The sequence below is a fragment of the Sus scrofa genome, chromosome 4 (genome assembly GCF_054392235.1).
Source record: "Sus scrofa isolate SSC_HxYL_T2T_F1_AM1 chromosome 4, Sscrofa_HxYL_maternal_Yorkshire_Landrace_v2.0, whole genome shotgun sequence".
NCBI classification, from domain to species: domain Eukaryota; kingdom Metazoa; phylum Chordata; class Mammalia; order Artiodactyla; family Suidae; genus Sus; species Sus scrofa.
The window spans coordinates 100613897-100630164 of record NC_139386.1 but is presented as its reverse complement, the minus strand read 5'-3'; the positions used below and the strand labels follow the sequence as shown (position 1 = coordinate 100630164).

Genomic DNA, 16268 nt, shown 5'->3' with positions numbered 1-16268 from the left:
AGCCGGCTCACCTGAGCTCAGCTCTTATACCTGGGGGAAGGGAGGGGAGGCAGGGGGCTGGGCCTTGTCCCAAAGCCACCCCTGCTCTTGCAGCCGCCCAGGGCTGTGAGCCAGCCCTCTGGGCCCCACCCTCCGTTGGCCGCAGCTCTGAGGGCCCGCCCCCACCCCTGGCCACTCCAAGGGAACCTTGGAGGGCTGGGGCTGGGATGCCCCTGGCCCCCGACCAGCAGGCCAAGTGGAGGGAAATAGGGGAGGGGAGGCTGGGGAGGGAGAGAGGGAGGACTTGAAAACACTGCGGCATTGAGCCTGGGAAGAAAGGCCTGGAGGAAATGTAGGGCAGGGAAGCAGAGGGGCCCGGAGTCCATAAACAGGAAAGAAGACGAAACAGAAGCTGGTCGAGGCGGGTTTTGTGGCCTAGAGGGAACGAGGGACACGTGGGTTGAAAGAGCTCTCCAGGGGCCTCTCGTTACTTTAATGTGTCCCTCACACACTCCAACCCCCCAAGGCCACTTTAAACTTAGATTTAGTAACACTCAAGTCAGCTCAGATCCCAGACCCTAGCCTTCCCCGGTCCTGTTGGCAGAGACTCGGGGCAAGAGGAATCGGCCCGAGAAGGGGAGCCCTGACCTCCCGTCAGCTCCCCTCAGCACATTGCGGAGCCCAAACGGGTTACCCTGTCAGCTCACAACCTCTCCAAACTGGTTGAGCCACCTGCTCCTCCCTCCCTCAGAATCCCATGCCTTCCCCAACCCAGGGACTACACAGCAACCGCCCTACACCATCCAGGACCCGGCCGACCTCCAGGGAGCCTGGACAGTAAGCCCGGGACTCAGCCCAGCCCCAGGGGGCCACCTCACCAGGTGGGGAGGAGGAAGGGAGGAGGCGGGGGACTCAGAACGGTCAAGGTCACGGTCAAGGCAAGGGTGGGCAGTGCCCCGAGCCAGAGGTCCTGGGCTCCTTTCCTGAACTGAGATCAGAGTGTACCTCCCACTACGCCCCTGGCCCCCAGCTCTGCATCTAGGGCTCCTCCATACTTTGGGCTCAGCTGGGGTGTCTATATCTCAATGAAGGGGCCCTTCCAAAAATGTCTTATTCTAAGAGGTCTCCTGAGGGTTCTCAATCTGGGACCCCTCGGAGGCATCCCAATTTGAAGGTTTTTCCAAGAGTGCCTCAGCTTGAAGTCTCTATAATGCCTCAGTCTTGGGGGCGGGGTCCCACCTAGGGTCTCAGTGTGTGCAGGGGAGCCCCTCAGGAATGTCTCGAAGATGCCCTCAGAGTCCCAGCCTGGTGGTCCCTCTGAGGTCTCTCCGTCTGGGGGCATTTAGATGGAAGAGCTCAATCCAGGACCCTTTCATGGTGTGTCATGGGGAGCTTGAATCACCCTAAAAGTTCTTCTGGACTCACAGCTGCCTCACATGATGGACACCTGACAGTAAGGTAGTGACAGCGCCACTGGGCTGCCCCGCCCCTGCTCCCTCTGGTGGCAGCCAGTGCAAACCACAATGCCCCTCAAATCAAGGAAAGGGAGAGGGCGCTCCGGTGCCCTAAAGTTCTGCTTCCTGCAGCACCACCACCACCCTCACCCCACAGTCCTGGAACCAGAACCCTGTGTTCCTTCTTCTGCTTCACCCCTGCTATGGTGGGAGGGAGGAGAGGATGGGTCCCACCCGTCCATCCAGAGAGGATTGTGGTTTCATCACAGAGGCAGAATTTCAACCCAGTTCCACCTATTCTTGTCTTTGTGCCTTAACCTCTCTAAAATCTGTTATCTTTAACATGGGACTTAAAAATAGTACCTGCCTCAGAGTTCCCTTGTGGCGCAGCAGGCTAAGGATCTGGTGTTGTCACTGCAGCATGGGTCACTGCAGTGGCACGGGTTCGATCATCCACATGCTGTGATGCAGCCAAAAAAAAAAAAAAGTGCCTACCTCAAGGGGCTGTGAGAATTAACTAAAATAATGCAAGTGGAGTTCCTGTCGTGACTCAGTGGTTAAGGAACCTGACTAGTATCCATGAGGACTCGGGTCCGATCCCTGGCCTTGCTCAGTGGATTAAGGACCTGGCACTGCCGTGAGCTGTGGTGTCAATAGCAGATGAGGCTTGGATCCTGCATGGCTGTGGCTGTGGCCTAGACTGGCAGCTACAGCTCTGATTCAACCCCTAGCATGGGAACCTCAATATGCCACGAGTGTGGCCCTGAATAGACAAAAGACAAAAAAAAAAAAAAAAAAAAAAAAAAGATAATGCAAGAAAAAGTTCAGCACTGTGCCTGGCACGGAGCAAGCCCTCAACACATGTTGGCTGCTATCATTTCCATCCAATGACACAAACTGCAGGAATAAGAAAATGAAAGCCAAGACTAAGCCCCTGAGCACTTGGGGGGATATGAGTCACCTCGCTTTCCCTAGAGATCTGCCTCCACCTTTCATATATTCATTCATCAACTATTTATTCATTGAGCATCATCTACCCTGTATAAGACCTGATGCTACAGAATATTCGAAGATGAATAACATTCCTGGTCCTCCAGGAGCTCATAATTGTTGGACCCACCCTCAGGTCAGGGCAGAGCTTTCCCACCCCCTGGTGTCCAGAGAAGAAATCAGGGTGGGTGTAAGAAACATCTGGGTCTCAAGGAGGAAGCTTTATTTGGGGGAAGTAGGGTTCCGCCCAGCCCCACCAATCCTGCCCCCCATCCCAGCCAGTCAGCTTCACTTCTTCTGGATTCCCAGGGCCTTCTCCTTCCTGATCTCCTTGGCCAGCTCCCCAATCAGTCTCCAGTACTCATTGAACTTGAGCTCTGAGTCCTGATTCACATCCAAACTCTTCATCTTCTCATCTAAGGAGCCCACATCCTGAGGAGACACCGCAGGGAAGCGTGGGGTTAGAAACAAGCGTTCTGGAGTTCCCGCTGTGGCACAACAGGATCGGCAGGGCTGGGACCCCAGCACAGTGGGTTAAAGGATCCAGCACAGCGGCAGGTGTGGTGTAGGTCACACATGCGACTCAGATCTGACCCCTGGCCCAGGAACTCTACGTGCTGCGGGGCAGACAAAGAAGAAAAAAACCAAAACAAACAGAGTGTTCTTAAGACGTGGAGAGAGGGAAGAATCCCCAGTCACCATTCCCTTCCCTCAGAGAGTGCTAGGACCCACCCCCCACGTCCAGGATGAAGCTACAGCCCCAAACTTTGGTGCCCAACTACAAGCAGACGCCAAGGAGGGAGGTGAGAAATCCAGGTATAGTGTCTGCTGTGGTCTATAGACTCCCACTGTGGTGGATTATGAACCACAGGCATGATGTCATTGAAGGCAGAGCAGAAAGAGATGCACACAATATGCCTTCACCTGCAGGCACGGGCGGGCTCCGGCACAGCACTGGGATAAGCCCAAGGACACTCGGGGAACCCCTGCAGGCACAGACTCACTCTGACCACACTCAGAGCCTTCTCAGGCCACCCTCCTCCCACGCGGAAAGCTAAAGAAGGTCACAGGATTTGGCTGCCCATGCGCATAACCCTCATGTCATCTCATTTCCCCAGTGGGGTCACTAGCCTGGTAAATGGGGGGAATGGCAAGGACACGGGGTGTCCGGTGTCCCATGGGGCCCTTGACAAAATCTCTCCCAGCAGACCTGTGACATCAAAGGATAGTCTAAGCTGGACCATCATGATCAAAGGATTTGTTGTCAGATAAATAACCAAACCAAACTGAACAATGGATCCAGGTCAAATCAGACAAGGGTGCCTCAGGCAGAGTTGATGCTCAATATTTGAATCAATATTTGGATGGAGGTGGAGGAGCCTTGCCAAATCAATAGATGGCACAAAGCTAATTCATAGAACTAAACAAGACTTGTTAAAAGCCACAATCATGCTGAATTATAAGCTACTATGAGCATTGCCAATGGAAGGCAAAGATGCCCAGAATAACATTATATAGAGAGGGAGGGGGGAAAATATACAATTAGGCAAGAGAAAGAAATAAACTGTCAAAGTGCTGGGACAAGTTCAAAGTTCCTGTCATGGCTCAGTGGGTTAAGAACCCAACATAGTGGCCATGAGGATGTGGGTTCGATCCCTGGCCTCACTCAGTGGCTTAAGGATCCAGTGCTGCCGTGAGCTGTGGTGTAGGTGGCAGATGGGGCTCAGATCCCACATTGCTTTGGCTGTGGTGTAGGCCAGCAGCTGCAGCTCCGATTCAACCCCTGACCTGGGAGCTTCCATATGCAACAGGTATAGCCTTAACAAGAAAAAGAACCCAGAATTGCCAAAGCAATTCTGAGGAATAAAAACCAAGCAGGAGGCATAACTCTTTCAGACTTCGGGCAATGTTACAAAGCTACATTCATCCAGGCCATGTGGTACTGTACCAAAACAGACACACAGGCCAATGGAACAGAATAGAGAACCCAGAAATAAACCCAGACACCTATGGTCAATTAATCTTTGACAAAGGAGGCAAGAACATAAAATGAGAAAAAGACAGTCTTTTCAGTAAGTATTGCTGGGAAACCTGGACAGCTCATGCAAATCAATGAAACTAGAACACACCCTCACACCATGCACGAAAATAAACTCAAAATGGCTTAAAGACTTAAATAAAAGACAAGATACCATCAAACTCCTGGAAGAGAACATAGGCAAAACATTCTCTGACATCAACCTTACAAATGTTTTCTCAGATCAGTCTCCCAAAGCAACAGAAGTAAAAGCAAAAATAAACCAATGGCTGGAGTTCCCGTCGTGGCGCAGTGGTTAACGAATCTGACTAGGAACCATGAGGTTGCGGGTTCGGTCCCTGCCCTTGCTCAGTGGGTTAATGATCCGGCGTTGCCGTGAGCTGTGGTGTAGGTTGCAGACGCGGCTCGGATCCCGAGTTGCTGTGGCTCTGGCGTAGGCCGGTGGCTACAGCTCTGATTCGACCCCTAGCCTGGGAACCTCCATATGCCGCGGGAGCAGCCCAAGAAGTAGCAACAACAACAACAACAAAAGACAAAAGACAAAAAAAATAAAAATAAAAAAAAATAAATAAATAAACCAATGGGACCTAATCAAACTGACAAGCTTTTGCATAGCAAAGGAAACCAAAAAGAAAACAAAAAGACAACTTACAGAATGGGAGAAAATACTTCCAAATGATGCGACCAACAAGGGCTTAATCTCTAAAATATACAAGCAACTTATACAACTCAACAGCAAAAAAGCCAACAACCCAATTAAAAAATGGGCAAAAGACCTGAATAGACATTTCTCCAAGGAAGATATACAGATGGCCAACAAGCACATGAAAAAATGCTCAACATCCCTGATTATTAGAGAAATGCAAATCAAAACTACCATGAGATACCACCTCACTCCAGTCAGAATGGCCATCATTCATAAGTCCACAAAAAAAAAATGCTGGAGGGGGTATGGAGAAAAGGGAACCCTCCTGCACTGTTGGTAGGAATGTAAGCTGGTACAACCACTATGGAGAACAGTATGGAGGTACCTTGGAAAACCATACATAGAACTACCATATGATCCAGCAACCCCACTCTTGGGCATATAACTAGATAAAACTTTCCTTAAAAAAGACACATGCGGAGTTCCCGTCGTGGCGCAGTGGTTAACGAATCCGACTAGGAAACATGAGGTTGCGGGTTTGGTCCCTGCCCTTGCTCAGTGGGTCAAGGTTCCAGCGTTGCCGTGAGCTGTGGTGTAGGTTGCAGATGCGGCTCGGATCCCGCGTTGCTGTGGCTCTGGCGTAGGCCGGTGGCTACAGCTCCGATTCAACCCCTAGCCTGGGAACCTCCATATGCCTCGGGAGCGGGAGCGGCCCAAGAAATAGCAACAACAACAGACAAAAAAAAAAAAAAAAAAGACACATGCGCCCACATGTTCACTGCAGCACTATTCACAATAGCCAAGACATGGAAACAACCCAGATGTCCATCGACAGATGATTGGTTTAGGAAGACATGGTATATATACATGATGGAATACTACTCAGCCATAAAAAAGAACAAAATAATGCCATTTGCAGCAACATGGATGGAACTAGAGACTTTCATACTGAGTGAAGTAAATCAGAAAGACAAAGACAAATACCATATGATATCACTTATATCTGGAATCTAATATACGGCACAAATGAACCTTTCCACAGAAAAGAAAATCATGGACTTGGAGAACAGACTTGTGGTTGCCTAGGGGGAGGGGGGGGGGAGTGGGATGGATTGGGAGCTTCGGGTTAATAGATGCAAACAATTGCTTTCGGGATGGATTAGCAATGAGATCCTGCTGTGTAGCACTGGGAACTATGCTCGTCCCTTAGGATGGAGCATGATAACATGAGAAAAAAGAATGTATGCATGTAGGTATAACTGGGTCCCCATGCTATACAGTAGAAAAAAAAATTATATTGGGGAAATAACAATAAAAAATAAAATAAAATAAAATAATAAAAAATATCAGCAAAAAAAAGAGAAAAGAAAAAAAGAGGCAAATTCACCTCTTATTAGACTAGCAATTATAACATTGTATATCTAGAAAAAAACAAAAGAGTGGTAATGACTGACATTTCCACAAGTGTAAGCACTTAATACTGCTGAGTGTTCTGAGCTTTATGCTGAGCATGTTATATACTTCACATCATTTACTCGTCATAATCTGCTAGAATGAAAGGCTCCAGGAGCAGAGGGAACTTGTCCATCTTGTTCATCACCATAATCCCTCTGCCTGGGACAGTGCCTGGCACAGAGCAGAGGCTTGTTCACCAATATGACGCAAAGCCTGGGACGGTGTCAGAACAGGACAGAGCAGGCACTCAATAAATATTGATTGAATAAATGCAAGACCGGTCCAACAAGGGCAGTAGTATTATGAGTCCTTTTCACCAATGAGAAATCGATCCTCGGAAAGATTAAATAACCAACCAAGGATGACAAGCTAGAAACTTAAAACACACTGGGCAAGGCCAGGGATTGAAGCCACATCCTCATGGATACTAGTTGGGTTTGTTACCCACTGAGCCAAAACAGGAAGTCCTGGTGACAATATTAATACACAAAAACTAATGCCAGCTCAAAATATAGAATGTGAAAGATCCTTAAAGTAGTGAAAAAAAAAAACAGGAGTTCCCACTGTGGTACAATGGGATCAGTGGTGTCTCTACAGCACCAGGATCCAGGTGCGATCTCTGCCTGGTGCAGTGGGTTAAAGGATCTGGTGTTGCTGCAGTGGCAGCATAGGAACTTCATATGCCCCAGGACAGCCAAAAATGTTTTTTAAATAAAATAGTAAAAAATAAAGCACTCAGGAACAAATGTAGAAAGCTATTAAGCTTTTGTGAAGATAGCTAAATTGAAGGATACATGCATAAATAGAAAAACAGGAGTTCCCACTGTGGCTCAGCCATAACGAACCCAACTAGCATCCATGAGGATTTGGCTTCGATCCCTGGCCTCACTCAGTGGGTTAAGGATCTGGCATTTCCGTGAGCCATGGTGTAGGTCACAGACGAGACTCAGATCATGCATTGCTATGGCTGTGGTATAGGCCTGCAGCTTCAGGTCCAATTTGACCCCTAGCCTGGGATCTTCCATATGCCCTGGGTGCATCCCTAAAAAGCAAAAAAAGAAAGAAAGAAAAGAAGAGAAAAGCATGCTTTTTTTTTTTAGAGATGAAAGACAATAATATAAAGATGTCAAGGAGTTCCCTTCGTGACACAGAGGAAACAAATCTGACTAGGAACCATGAGGTTGGGGGTTCGATCCCTGGCCTTGCTCAGTGGGTTAAGGATCTGGTTTCGCCATGAGCTGTGGTGTTGGTCGCAGATGTGGCTCAGATCCTGCGTGGCTATGACTGTGGTAGAGGCCGGCAGCTGTAGCTCAGATCAGACCCCTAGCCTAGGAACTTCCATATGCTGAGGGTGCAACCCTAAAAAGCAAACAAACAAACAAAAAAAAAGATGTCAATTTTCCCTCAAATAGCATTTTTATAAGATCCGAATTAAAATATCTACAGGATTCTTTTTTTTTTTTTTTCTGTTCTCTTATTTTTTGGCTGTCTCACAGCATATGAAGTTACAGGGCCAGGGATCAGATCTGTGCCACAGTTATAACCTATGCTGCAGCTGCAGCAATGCCAGATCCTTTAACCCACTGTGCTGGGCAGGGACTGAACCTGCATCCTAGTGCTGCAGAGACACCGCCAATCCTGCTGCGCCACCGCAGGAACTCCAGATTGTTTTTAATATGATTAAATGTTACTAAAATTCTTCTTGAAAAATAAACATGTGGCACCCACCAGTAAAATTCTGAAAAACAGCAATGAGGGGGAACCAACTCTACAGCAAAAAAGCATATTCTAAAACTACAATAATTAAATGAGATTGCTTCTAAATAAATAATAAACAGATCAATGAAAGAGAACAAAGAGACTCAAAATATACATGGGAATTGAATCAATAATAAGTGGGATATTTAACACCAGTAAGAAAAATGTAATGATAAAATAAAGTCTGGGGTTTTTTAATGACTTAAACTGGGAAGACCTTTCTAAGCATGGCATAAAACACAGAAGCTATTCAGGAAAAGTTTGATAAATCTGACTGTATAAAATTTTTTTACACTCTGAATGGCAAAAACTACCATAAATAAATCAAAGGACAAAGGGCAAATTAGGCGGAAAAGATTACAGTGCCCATAACAGACAAAGGTTGATTTCGTTACGCTATAAAGAGCTATCAATATGAAAAGAAAAACTTCAATAAAAGAAAGAAACAAGCCGTTCACAGAAAAAGCAATATACATGTCTATCAAAAAATATTTTTTGGAGGAGTTCTGTTGTGGCTCAGCCGAACAAACCCGACTAGTATCCATGAGGGCCTGGGTCAATCCCTGGCCTCGCTCAGTGGATTAAGGATTCTGCATTACTTTGGCTGCGGCATAGGTCAGCGGCTGCAGCTCTGAATCTCCTCCTAGCCTGGAAACTTTCATGTGCCACAGGTGTGGCTCTAAAAAGCATATATATGGTTTTTGGAGTTCCCTTGTGGCTCAGTAGGTTAAGGATCTGGCATTATTCCTGCTGTGGCTCTGGTTACAGCGTGACTTAGGTTCAATCGCTTGCCAGGGAACTTCCACATGCTGAGGGCACGACAAAAAAAAAAAAAATTTAATGTTCTATTTCATTCAGAATTAAAGAAGTATAAATCAGAACGAAATACTATTTCTACATATTAGATTGGCAAAAATTAAGCTTGAGGGAGTTCTCTTGTGGCGCGGCAAGTAAAGGAGCCAGCATTGTCACTGCATCAGTTTGAGTCGCTGCTGTGGCTGGGGTTCAGTCCCTGCCTGGGAACTTCCACATGCCACCAGCATGGGGAGGGAAAAAAAAGGTTGGTAAGACTCATTTTGGGGAAACAGGCAGCTGAATGCACTGCTGGTAGCCGTGAAAACCAGTACAACCTTGTTGGGAAGCAAACTAATAATATCAATAAAAATTAAGAACAAACAGTCTTTGACCTAATATTTCTACTGCCTGACATTTACCCTACAAATATTTTCCCTCAAGTATATAAACGTAATATAAACAAGAACTTTTGCAAAAAGGAAAAGTGGACATAAAAGAAATGTCCCTCAATAGAGGATTAGCTACATAAATTTGTTAAGCTACAAATTAGAATACAGTGTATCTTTTGTTTTGTTTTGGTTTGGTTTTTTAGGGCCTGCATATGGAGGTTCCCAGGCTAGGGGTCAAAACAGAGCTGTAGCTGCCGGCCTACACCACAGCTCACAGCAACACCGGATCCTCAACCCACTGAACTAAGGATCGAACCTGCATCCTCATGGATACAGGTCAAATTCCTTAACCACTGAGCCACAACAGGAACTCCGGTGTATCATTTTTAATGGGAAAATAGTCTATATGCAGTGTTATAGTTTTAAAAAGCTATTGTAGAACAGTAGGTACTATGCCTTTATTCATTCACTGTCAACAATTTTTACTTTTTTATAAAACTTTTTTTACTGTCTCACTCAGTTCCTCAGTATTTTATTGAGCATCTACTAGGAGTCAGACACTCCTCTAGGTGCTGGAGATGAAACAGTGAGCAGATGCCTTTCCTTCATGGAAAAAGAATGTTTCCTACATGGAAAGGAAGGAAATTAAATGTTACAGTTAGTATACAGATGGTATAAATAACTTCTTGGTAACATATAATTATGTAATGGAGGCGAAGGTGTGAAGAAAGTGCTCTGAAAGAAACTAGCCCCGGGGTAAAGGAACAGAGCACAAGGAGATCTCTGTCCTCAGTGGTGAAGGAAGGTCATGCTGAGGATTGGCCACCTGAGCAGAAATGTGAGTCAAACGAGGAATAAGCCCAACAGATACCTGGAGGAGGAGCATTCTGAACCAGGAGAGGAAAAGCAGAGACAGTTGATATAAAAAAACTTTCACTGGGAGCTCCCTCCGTGGCTCAGTGGTTAACGAACCCAACTAGGACCCGTGAGGCTGTGGGTTTGATCCCCAGCCCCTCTCAGTGGGTTAAGGATCTGGCGTTGCCGTGAGCTGTGGTGTAGGTCGCAGACGTGGCTTGGATCCTGCTGTGGCTGTGGTGTAGGCTGGCAGCTGTAGCTCTGATTCGACCCCTAGCCTGGGAACTTCCAGATGCCACGGGTGCGGCCATAAAAAGCAAAAAGACAACTCTCACTGCTTTCCAGGATTTTTACTAAAAAGAGGAACCGAGATATAAGCCATAGCTGGAGGGAGTTATAGGGCCAGGAGAGGTTCTCTTCTCTCTCTTTTTTTTTTTTTAAGATGAGAGATAGTACAGCATATTTGTAAACTGATCAGAACAATCCAGTAGAGAAGTTCCCGTGGTGGCACAGTGGTTAACGAATCCAACTAGGAACCATGAGATTTCGGGGGTTCAGTCCCTGCCCTTGCTCAGTGGGTTAACGATCCGGTGTTGTCGTGAGCTGTGGTGTAGGTTGCAGACGTGGCTCGGATCTGGTGTTGCTGTGGCTCTGGCGTAGGCCGGTGGCTACAGCTTTGACTGGACCCCTAGTCTGGGACCCTCCATATGCCGAGGGAGCGGCCCAAGAAATAGCAAGAAGACAAAAAAAAAAAAAAAAAAAAAGAAAAAAGAACAATCCAGTAGAGAGGGAAATTTTGATGATGAAAGACAGAAGGGGAAGAATTGAAAGAGCAATGTCTTTTTTTTGGCCGTGCCCATGGCATACAGAAGATCCTGAGCCAGGGATCGAACCCACACCACAGCAGCAACCCAAGCTGTTGCAGTGACCACTTCCGATCTTTAATCCACCTCACCACAAGAGAACTCCAAGAGTAACATCTGCGAGTAGGTGAGAAAGGATGGGATCCAATGCACCAGGAGAGGGGCTGATCTCAGCAGCTGAGACGGACATTCCTGCTCACAGGAAGGAAGCCAGAGAATGTGCCAATCAGTTGGTAGATTTGTGGGAGGAGGCACACAGAAGTTTCTTGATGGCTCTTATTTTCTCAGTGAGAAAATTTCTCAGCAAGAGGGCGACTAGAAAAATGAATAAATGAATCATTCAATGATAAATGAATCAACGAGGGAAATGTAGTGGAATCACCAGGCAGGGCTAAGGGTCCCGCTGGGATTTGTGGTTATGCATTTAAAGTGAGACAAGTCAACATGGCAGTGCATTTTTCTTCAACCAGATTCAGCGGCGCGAGGGCGGACACAGAATGGTGGGTTTCACCAGCAAGTTAATGGATGTAACTTGGGTTGGGATTTTGCCAAATATCTAGGATAGAGCACAAGAGGATCAAGGGAGCTGAGGAGGGACACTAGCGGTGAGCCTTAGAACCCAGCTGAGTAAAAGGAATGTGATGAAAGATGAAAAAGTACGGAGTTCCCGTTGTGGCGCAGTGGTTAATGAATCCGACTAGGAACCATGAGGTTGCAGGTTCGATCCCTGACCTTGCTCAGTGGGGTTAAGAATCTGGCGTTGCCGTGAGCTGTGGTGTAGGTCTCAGACGCAGCTTGGATCCCTAGTTGCTGTGGCTCTGGCGTAGGCCGGTGGCTGCAGCTCCGATTGGACCCCTAGCCTGGGAACCTCCATATGCCACGGAAGTGGCCCTAGAAAAGGCAAAAAGACAAAAAAAAAAAAAAGAAAGAAAGAAAGAAAAAGAAAGAAAGATGACAAAGTGATGAGGTCAAGAGACTGAAGGTCCCAGTGAAGGAGGTCCCGCTGTGACTCAGTGGGTTAAGAATCCATCTAGTATCCAGGAGGATGGGGGTTCGATCCCTGCCCTTGCTCAGTGGGTGAAGGATGCATCGTTGCCACAAATTCAGCATAGGTCACAGATGTGGCTCAGATCCGGTGCTGCTGTGGCTGTGGTGTAGGCCATCCCTGGCCCAGAAACTTCCACATGCACAGGTGTGGCCCTAGAAGGAGAAAAAGAATGAGATAGAGGGACAGAATTGGAATGACAAGAGGTGGTAGACAGAGAAAGTTAGTCCTAAAATCGAGATTCTGAGGTGACGACATGATCTAAAGAATGGACGGGGTGGTGGGGTGAAGGTGGAAGATTCGGAGACACAGGAAGACAGAATCTTTCAAAGTAAGTAGTTCAAGAAATGGAAAGGCCCGGGTGTTGTTGGCTGGGTTGTCTGGGTAATGCCAGGGGCAGTGATGAGAAGGAGAACAGTAAGCCAGGAGCTGAAGAGCTATAAGGTGTGGAATAAGAAGGGTGGGTTGGGCATCTCAAGAAGAAGAGGAAACTAAGATCTGGAAGTAGCAATGAAAAGCAAAGACGAAGTTCCCGTCATGGCGCAGCGGAAACAAATCTGACCAGGAACCGTGATCCCTGACCTTGCTCAGTGGGTTAAGGATCCAGCATTGCTGTGAGCTGTGGTGTAGGTCGAAGACGTGGCCTGGATCTGGTGTTGCTGTGGCTGTGGTGTAGGCCGGCAGCTACAGCTCCGATTTGATCCCTGAACTGGGACCTTCCGTATGCTGCGGATGTGGCCATAAAAGGACAACCTCCCCCCTCCCCCCGCCCAAAAAAAAAAGCAAAGAGATCACTACTTGCAATTCCAGGCCCAGAGGGAGTTGGATTCGGAAGAAAAATCAGTCATTATTTGAGAGAGCTACAGGGAAGGCTGTACTTTCAGGGAAGAGCCTGAAGTTTCCAGTGAGAAGAGGAAGAGAAAAGTCTACGGATATAGATATTGCAGGTGACAGATTATGAATTTCAGAGACTCGGTTTGTGGTTTTTTAAAAATCCATACTCAGGAGTTCCCATTGTGACTCAGCGGTAACAAACCCGACTAGTAAGCAACCATGAGGATGCAGGTTCGGTCCCTGGCCTGGGTCAGTGGGTTAAGGATCCAGAGTTACCGTGAGCTGTGGTGGAGGCCGCAGACGAAGCTCGGATCTGGCGTGGGCTGTGGCTGTGGCGCAGGCTGGCAGTTGCAGCTCCTATTTGACTCCTAGCCTGGGAACATCCATATGCTGCCCTAAAAAGCAAAAGAAAAAAGAGAAAAAATCCATATTCACATGTTTTATGTGCCTGTAAAATTTCAGCAAGGATGTAAAAGTAACTGTTAACAGCCTAGGATGATGTGCCAGCTCAGATGTAAACCCTTCCTGCATCCTGTGAGTAGGAGAGAAAGAATGACCCTATCAGGTGCATTATTGAGGGGATGCCCAAAGAGGGCAGGGAGTCACAGAACCTTACAGGAACCTCCTACATTGAGATTCTAGGACTCTGTGAATTTGGCTGTGTTCCTATTTTTGATGAACCCTTTCCCACAGCTGGGCCTCAGTTTCTATACACAGCAAGTGAGGAATCCAGACTGTTTTCTCTTGGCCTCCTTCTACCTCTGATGGTCTATGAATTTCCCAAAATCCAGCTCTGGGTCCAGGCCTGCGTTGGGGAAATGAAACCAGAGAGACACAGGGCAGAAACAATAAGAACCCCAGAGCATCATGCAATGGGAGCACCAAGCCCAATAAGCCGCTTGCACTCACACAGACATAGCGTTACCTAGTTATACACACACACCAGGCAAGGACACCCAGAGCCATTTACACACGCAGTCACCACACCTTTGTCCACAACGCAGCTGTGGTCACCTTATAGTGCCCAGTAACAACCTGACATATACACAGTGTCCCACAGTCACTGACTCTCAAAATCTCAGGCCCAGAGATTCCACCTACCTTGAGCAGGTAAGGCAACTGCTGAGTGACCAGTTCCTTAAACTCATTGATGCTGAGGCTGCCCTTCCTCCCCTCGCGCCCTGCAAAGTTGAAGAAGGTGGTGACCACAGTCTCAATGGCCATCTCCAGCTCAGTCAGTGGCTCAGCTGCCATCGGGACCCTGGAGCTGGAGCTGCTGTCCTCACAGGGCTGACATGCAGGAAGGAGGAAGGAGGAAGGAGAGAAAGGCGGAGTCAGGACAGCCCAGAGCGTCCCTGACCCCTGGCGTTGCCCCCTCAGGCTGTCTGGCTGGAGGAAGCTTCAAGAGAAAGGAGGGAGGGAACAGGATGCAGGGATGGCGCTTGGGGCAGGGGACCAGGGGACAGTACCTCAGTGGAGGTGTAGGAAGGAACTTCACTTCCAGAAACCCCTTCCTCTCTAGGTGTCGCAGTCTGGGGGTGCTTTGGAAGTGTCTATGTCTCAGGAAGCCCTGGGTAGTGGTCCCTCGATCAGGAGACCCCTCTGTCCTGGAGGAGGCTTGAGGTCTGGGGTCCTTCTTTGGAGTCCTCTCAGTCTGGTGGCCCTTTGGTGGGATTCAGTCCCAAGGGCCCTTTCTGAGAGTTTCAGCCGCCTCAAAGGGTCACGGGGTTGTTTGTCTCCAAAGCTTGTTTGTGCAAGGGCCTGGGTGTCCACCCGCCTGCACTGTGCACGCCCACACACACTGGCTGCTCTTCCCAGCAAGAAGCCCAGGGTCTGGCAAATGCCCAGCTGTGGCCAGGGCTGGCTCTGTCTGGACAGACCCGGCCTCTCTGTGGCCCCACCCGCACCTTCCCTCCCCCACCCCCCCTCGGGAGCAGCTGAGCCCAGGACTCCACAGCCCTCCCCGCCCGGTTTCCCGGATGGCGACAGCAGTCCTGGCTGCGGCTCCACTGACTGCCCTCGCCCAGAAGGGGCTTGGCACTCACGGAGAAGGGGAGGAGGGGACCGCGGAAGGGGAGTGGGGAGGAGAGACAGCTGGGGATAGGGGACATGCCCACGCATCGTCCCTCTTCCCGCCTACCCACTCCCCTGTGCAAGGACTCTCGTTGGAACTCCCAAAGTCATTTCCGGAATCCCTATCAGAGCCGGCTCCAGGGGAGGGACCTGGGAGCTCGGGGTGCGGGGAGGCTCCCCAGGATCCCTCCGGGGTTAGGAGATGCGACTCACCGGGGTAAGGAGATGGGGTGCAGCGGGCAAGAGCCCTAGGGCTGAGGTTTATAAGCTTCCGGGAGAGGAAGAAAAGAGCCCCTCCCAAGCCGGGAGGTGTCAAGTTTCCATCGTCGTGAATTCTGAAGAGAGGAGACAGCCCAATCACGCTCCCCCCACCCCAAAGCAATCAATCCAGGAACCCTGCGCCCCTTCCCGTCCCCACCCAGCCCACAATAGCCTCCACTTTGTGAGGGGAAGGAGCTGCCTGGCCAGATCCCACTCAGCAGGCATCCTGGGGGCCCATCCCTCCCAACATTGGGAGCCTGCACACACGCACCTCTCTAATCAGGAGTGTGTAAGGTGGGCACTGGGGGAGGCCATGCACATTGAAAGAATCAACTGAGTGAGCTCAGCTCCTAGAGGTCCCATCTAAGAAACACCACAGACGGCCCCTCAGAATGAGATCCCCCCAAGGATCCTGCAGCCCAAGACCCCCACAGAGGATCCCAGACTGAGACCCCACAAACAGAAAGGGATCTAGGCTGAGACCCCCTTGAGGAGACCTTGCATTGAAATCCCTGGGGCGGGGGCGGGGGGGGGAGTGGTCTCAGGCTGAAACCCCTCAGGGAGACTCTCAAGACTAAATTATTCACCGAGAAGTCCCCTCACTGAGCCCCCTCAGCCAGGTGCACGCACCTGTTCCGGGCCTAGCAGCACACGCAGTACTGCGGGGTGGGGGTGGGGACAGAGCCGCCTCTCAGTGTGCCTTCGTCCCAGGACCTTTCCCCCTTTTGGGGCCCGATGTTGGGGGAGGCAACGGGGGCTGGAGAAGAGGACACAAGGCAGCCTGTTCCAGCCCAGGAGACAGAGGGCGCCTCTGTCCACTCCTGGCCCCTTGC

The 16268-nt window shown here is 49.0% G+C and overlaps 1 protein-coding gene across 2 annotated transcripts; it reads right to left on the bottom strand.

Annotated features, from left to right (window-relative positions):
- Positions 1 to 2625: 2625 nt before the first annotated feature.
- Positions 2626 to 15437, bottom strand: S100A13 (S100 calcium binding protein A13). Of its 2 annotated transcripts, none has more exons than XM_021089810.2 (3): positions 15388 to 15437; positions 14203 to 14391; positions 2626 to 2855 (listed from the first exon to the last, which is right to left on the bottom strand). In XM_021089810.2, the coding sequence occupies exons 2-3, from the start codon at positions 14353 to 14355 to the stop codon at positions 2712 to 2714; spliced, it is 297 nt and encodes a 98-aa protein (XP_020945469.2). In that variant the 5' UTR covers positions 14356 to 14391; positions 15388 to 15437; the 3' UTR covers positions 2626 to 2711.
- Positions 15438 to 16268: the final 831 nt, after the last annotated feature.